Genomic DNA, 6,738 nt, shown 5'->3' with positions numbered 1-6,738 from the left:
AGCTTGTTCTTTAAAAAAAAGTATAACGGTTACGGTAGAAGAATTACGAGTAACGTATTACGCTTCTAAACTCTGGTAATAACGTTTAATGATTTTCATCGATTATATCATTATGTACATTTATAAAAGAACTGTATAATTCATTATACTAATGCATTATATCATTATTGAATTATTTTATCACCTTAAGTAAATTACGTAACGGCTAAGTGAGCGTTGTGTCAGTGTGTTTCAAATTCATACGATGTCAATTTACGTTTATAAAAGAATTGTATAATTCATAATACTAATGCACTGAACCATTACTGTATTGCTCTATTACGTTAATAAGCAAGTTACGCGGCGACTAAATGAGGATTATGTCAGTTTCGAATTGCGACTGATGTGCGACGTCAGTTTACGATAAGATTATACCGATAACGATAATTATGGTGGCTAGAATAGAACAAGCTATATATCCACTAATCCTGACTTTTTTTCTGCTCGGTTTAGACGTTTATTCCTCGAAGAAAATTGCTTAAGTATTTTTTATAATGCAACATTGTGGATTACTTATATATACCTTTTTTATATCGTGACCGCCCTTAAGGGACATGGAGATGCATGGTTTCAGACAAGCTATGTCATAGTCGATACATGTATTGGTATTTTTACTAATATTACATGTGTCATAAACGTATGTTTGAACAAGGTATTTATATTACGATTAATTCTATATTTAGCTTATTTTATCAATTCATTTAATACAAATGATCAAAATATAGCATTATAAATAAAAAATATTGTACATTTTAAATAATTTTTTATCAGTTATGTTGTAAAAAGAATACATGTACTAAATTTTTGCCTAATGTTGTGTTTAGAGATGTAGAATATTAATGAAAAAGCTTGCTTGATTTGGCATGATTTGGATCTAGTTCAATATTTAACAAAAAAATAGTGCATTCAAGTCGAAATTAAAAATTAAAAATTAGAATTGAATACTACAGAATAAAATCGAAATGATTTTTTTATTTGTTTATACAAAATATACATTGTGCTTTCAGTAATAAATATTATTTTTGATAGGCATCTTTATTTGGAATGTGTCAAATTGCTCGCCAATTAAATATAATATTTGAAATACAAATAACTATACAAATCGGAGCTTATATAATATTAGTGATAAGATTATTTAACTATTTTTTTATACATATAAAAACAAAAGTCATTTCATGAGTACATTATTCAATTGGTTCAATTAAACCAACATTTCTTACCTGTGGTTAAGATATTTTTCTTAAATTATATTGTATATGTGAAACTTATTTTTAAGGTAAATTTCCATATATATTCCATATATTATATTTAAAATATTATATATGTGTATATTATTAATGATAAATACTTAACTTAGGTCTAATAAAATGAAAGGAATAATTTATCGAGTCACAAATCTTGAGCGATATGCTGATATACGTGATGAGATAAAATTTTAATAAAAATGCAACTCAAGTATAAATTATTTGAATTTTGACAACAATTTTGTAGATTTATCAATTTGTATTATAAATAATGCATCGTTGCAACTCAGAGGAATGAATCTTTTCTATCTTGGCAATAGTTTTACAAAAAAGTAAGTTATTATTTGCTTCCTTTATATTTAAAAAATTTTTATATATTACATATTTTTATTGTTATATTTTATCAAACGCTGAAAATAAAAGTTATAGCATGTTGTACAAAAATAAATGTACAAAAATAATGATTTACAAGGTCATTATCATTTATTAAGTTTGCACAAAAATTTAATTAGTATATATTTCTTTTAGTTTGTTATGACAGTTACAACATTTGTTATCATTATAATTTAGATGTCTTCCATACCATTTGAAGAATATTTTGGTTAACCGGACCAGTACAAAATACATTTTGTTTTCAACCATAAACACTGTACATTTGTACATAACTATACTGTAATAAATACTAGTTTTTTTTTTGTTTCTTCTTTACCTTTGCAGTAAATAGTTTAGACAAATTAGACATGTTTTAATAATTTGTAGACAAAGTTCACCAATATTGCATGCCACTTTCGGGTAATGTGGATTAAACATAAGATGATAAAACTTTATGAACATAAATACAAACTAGAAAGTTTCTTCTATTAGAAAATACAGCAGTTTTTATATTGTTTTGTATTTTGTAATAATTAATGTTATATCACAACATAATCAAAAGAGCGTCTGAGAAATTAGATCTCAAAACGAGTACAGTAGAATTTAATATTTAATAGTAATAGTAGAATTTAAATACGGCTCCGTAGGGAAAGAAATAACTGTGAGATAAATTGATAAGAAATACAATTTTTTGTGCATATTTTTTCTGTATCGAATAACAAAGTATAAAAAATTAAAAGAATCGCACTTCGAGAAAGATATAAAAGAGAAAAGTATAAATTAAACATCATTTTCGAAAACTACAAACATGTAAAATGATCTTATATTTTTAATAACATACTTAATTGTTTATACAATTTATAAAAGAAAGTTATTCAAATTTTATTTTCACTTTTTAAAAATTTTAAGCAAATTTTATATAGAAAAGAACAATAAATGTATGTACTTTAGGGTCTTATTTCTTTATATACCTAAGCAAGTCATGTTTTTCTTAGCATTAATACAGCGTAATATAATTTTTTTATGGTCACTTTAGATGTTTTAAAATCAGCAATTTTGTTAAGGAATACATAAATATGAGAAAATAAATACAGAAAAGTAATAAACAAAAAAAACAACGTTTAATGTGTTTGTTTCACGCAGAGAAATGTACAAAAAGTCAGAATTGTTTCAATAAATTTATAACATACATTTAGTGATGAGTCATCTCTTTTATCAAACCGGATCGATCTTATTATTGGATAAGTGCTTTAAGTAGTATCATAATTATTAAAAAAAACATTGTTTTAAGCATTAACATAATTGATAATAATAAGTGATGTAACAAGTGAGTTTAGTACCCAGTACTAAACTTAGTTCGTAGTAGTGACGATCATGACTACTACCACAATACAACAGGCCTTCCGACCTTTTTTCTTTACGTGCTTTATTACAGGTTTATCTATCTATCCATCATTAAATAGACTAAAATCTCGGACAAAATGGGCTATATATTTGAGCATTTTATACTCTGTGACATTGTGGTTTATTTATGGGTATCTTTTTTATTACATGGTGAATTATTTTTTATTGTTAGGATTATTTTTCCCTACCATTCAAGTTATCGTTTTGGGAATCAACATCATTATCACGATTACATCCGCGATCTTTATTATATATTACAACAAGGTAATTGTGTTAATGTTTTAACAAATTAGCTTCACATTTATATTGCTTAATTTAACTACATTATAATATTGGGCTGGCAACTGATTAAGGATTTTGTCAATAGATGGTTTTAGCACGTCCTTTTGTTTTGTCAAAGTATTTAAAACACCTAGCCTATATTGTTTTCTTGTTGTTTAGACGTCCGTTTAATTAGTAAAACAATTTTATCAGTTAATTATTTAGTTTTGTTACTTTTGTTTTTATCCCAATTTAAAAATGGAAGAACAAGACGTGCATTTCAAACATATTTTATTGTATTATTTCCGAAAAGGCAAGAACGTGTCGCAAGCACACAAGAAGTTAATGTGCCGTATATGGGAATGAAGCCTTGAAAGAAAGGCAGTGTCAAAATTGGTTCGTCAAATTTTGTTTCGGTAATTTTTTATTGATTTTTAAATTGGGATAAAAACGGAATTAAATAACTAATCAATAAATTTTTTTTACTAAAGGCGGAAGTTTAAACAACAAGAAAATATAGGTTTAGGTGCTTTGAACACGTTGACAAAACAAAAGAATGTGCTAAGAACATCTCTATTGACAAAATCCGCAATCACTTAGTTGCCAACCCAATATGAATGCATGACATTTACATCAATTGCTAAAGTAATACTTCTCTTTGATATTAAAAGGTTTTACTAAACATTTCTTAAAGTAATCTATATTTTGTATTTAAATAAACAAAAAGATAATATCTGTAATTTATGTTATTTTTTAATATTCTAGAAATTTCAAATGTGTATAAAGAAACTATCTGTTGTGGATGATACTTTAAAGGAATTAGGTAGTCTACATATATATCAAAAAGTACACATGTGGTCGAAACGATTGATAGCTGGTTGGATTCTGTGCAGTTTTTCTGTGAATTTGATCGATTCTTTATCGTGGAAAAATATTCTAACAGAAGAAACTAATTTCTGGACCTTTATTCTAAATTGTATACATAGTTATACTTTTCACATTAATACACTCGAAGATTTAATATTTCTACTAGTTTTATGGTTAGTGTTTAATTTATATTTTGTTAATTAAATTAACGTTATCAATATGTTTAAAGCTATTTTCTATTTTTAAAAAGTCATTTTTCCATAATTTTAATCAATAAAATCTATTTATAAGAACGATAAATTTCGGTATTTTTATTTAAGTATTTAAATAATTAATTTCTTATAATTTGTAAAAAATATTTAAAAATTAACAAACTAAAAGTTGATGTATGTTAAACTACTTTGTATTCAATCTAATATACATATTATATTATTATTATATAAATAAAAGTATTATATGTACAGGTTTCAAAATTTATTATCAAAAAATAGTAATCAATAATTCTGTTATTGATGCCGCATTTTTCAAAACACTACTTATGAAACAGGTATGTCGGTACCAGATTCGATGAAGTAAATAAACATATACAAAATCTGTCGATAAAAAAAGAGCATTGGTTACGAAATACATGGAAAAAACCTACAATAACTGTTCATCAATATACTTTGGGTACTAATAATCACAAGCGAGCGTTGTGGAGTTTAATGTAAATCAATAAACGCATGGATATTTGTGTAAAATTTTACCTTAATAGTCTAACAAAGGAAAAAATAATAATTTACGAAAACTACATTTCTTATAAGTTTTCATCATTTCTAAGTTTTAAAAAATTTAAAATAATGAAGAACTGATTTTTGATAGGCATCTCCATTTGGAACTATGTCGCATTGCACGTGAATGGAATCTGATATTTGGAACGCAGATAACTTTTGAAATGATGTCCTATCCATTTACTGTAACAACAATATGCTACTTCTTATATAAAGGATTAAGGTTAGGCCGAGAAGGTATACCAGTGTACATGCGGTTTTCAGCAACCTTCTGGTTGCTTATATGCATAGGAAAAGTTTATATTCTAAATTACATCTGTGAAAATATCTGTGCTAAGGTAAACAAATTATTAAATATATTTTCAGTGCAAAAATACACATAGAGGAAGGAAGAGAATGATGAAATACCATTTCATTTTTTTTAAATATGTCAATAAATAGTTACAAAACACAATTCTTATCAATGTCAGTTTGTTAGTCACAAAGTTCTATAAATCATGTTATTGAAGTTCATCGAGTGTATAGAACAAACGTAATTTATAATTTTTTTTAAGAAAGGAAAAATTATGCATTTGTGTGTGTGATGTGAGATAGCAGAGGGATCATGAAATAACAACTAAAAGCACATTTTTAATTATAAAAGAATTACAAATTAATTAATCTTTGTAGATCTTACACTGTACGTATTTAATAAGTGCCATAAAATAAAGTTTTATTGACAATTTATAATGTATATTTTATAAAAAAAATTTTTTTATAATTTTTTTTGCTCAAAAAATTAATTTTTAAAATAATTATTTTGTAGCTGTAATAAAAAATAAGCAACGTTCATTATAAGGTTGTAAAGTCATAAGAGTTATCTCACACTCGTAATGTATGTAAATGACACACGATCCTCTTACGATCTCTCTCATAACATAATATAACTTATGCCAAATTCATACACACATTACGGAATACATTAAATTCTGTTACATTATTTGAAAGCCACATTCAATATCTTCAAGATTAAAGTTAAAAAATTATCTAACATGATTGTTAAAAATGACATACGGAATATATACTTGTAAAAATTGCTATTACTTGTAAAACTAAAATTCAACTGTATAAAAACACTGTTTAAATAGACAAGTAATTGTAGTGGTTTCTTGTAAAATTTAACACAAATTATATGAGATATCATGATATTCTCCATTTGTGACTTCCGTCTTTTCTCCATACTCAATAATAAATTAATAAATTCTAACTTTCAGGCTAATAAAATTGACAAAACAGTTAATGAATTGACAAATATTCTTCGATATGCTGATACTTGGAAAGAGGTAAAAAATATTTTAACAGCAAGACGTAAGTAAAATAAATTATGTTACATGTCCATTTGTGTACAGATTTACCAGTTCACTTTACATACAATGCAGTATCCTTTGATGTTTACTGGAACGGGTTTTTTTGACTTAGGCAACAAATTCATTATAAAGGTTACCTTTTTCATATATTTTTACTACTATTTTATTTTTGTACACTATATTTTGTCGCGTGTTACAGAAATTCATAAAACTGCTTCTAAATTTAACTTATCATTAAAGTTGTAGCACTGTTATTTTTTCCTTTATATACATATATGTTCGTTGTATCATTTTAAACTTCAAAATTATTTTTATATTTGACCAAAATGCTATTTTTACAAGCAATAAATGTTAATTGAAAATTAATGCATTTTTTCGTAGTTCTGCACAACGGTTGCAACGTACATCATCATCATGGTACAAATGTCAAATTGA

At 25.5% G+C, this 6,738-nt stretch overlaps 1 protein-coding gene across 1 annotated transcript; it reads left to right on the top strand.

Annotated features, from left to right (window-relative positions):
- Positions 1–4,642: 4,642 nt before the first annotated feature.
- LOC120358396 lies at positions 4,643–6,486 on the top strand. The gene is made up of 2 exons (XM_039452588.1): positions 4,643–5,295; positions 6,211–6,486. The coding sequence occupies exons 1-2, from the start codon at positions 5,122–5,124 to the stop codon at positions 6,310–6,312; spliced, it is 276 nt and encodes a 91-aa protein (XP_039308522.1). The 5' UTR covers positions 4,643–5,121; the 3' UTR covers positions 6,313–6,486.
- The last annotated feature ends 252 nt before the right edge of the window (positions 6,487–6,738 follow it).

Source organism: Solenopsis invicta, chromosome 8 (genome assembly GCF_016802725.1).
Source record: "Solenopsis invicta isolate M01_SB chromosome 8, UNIL_Sinv_3.0, whole genome shotgun sequence".
NCBI lineage: Eukaryota > Metazoa > Arthropoda > Insecta > Hymenoptera > Formicidae > Solenopsis > Solenopsis invicta.
Note: the sequence above shows the minus strand (reverse complement) of the source record. Positions and strands in the feature narration are given on the sequence as shown.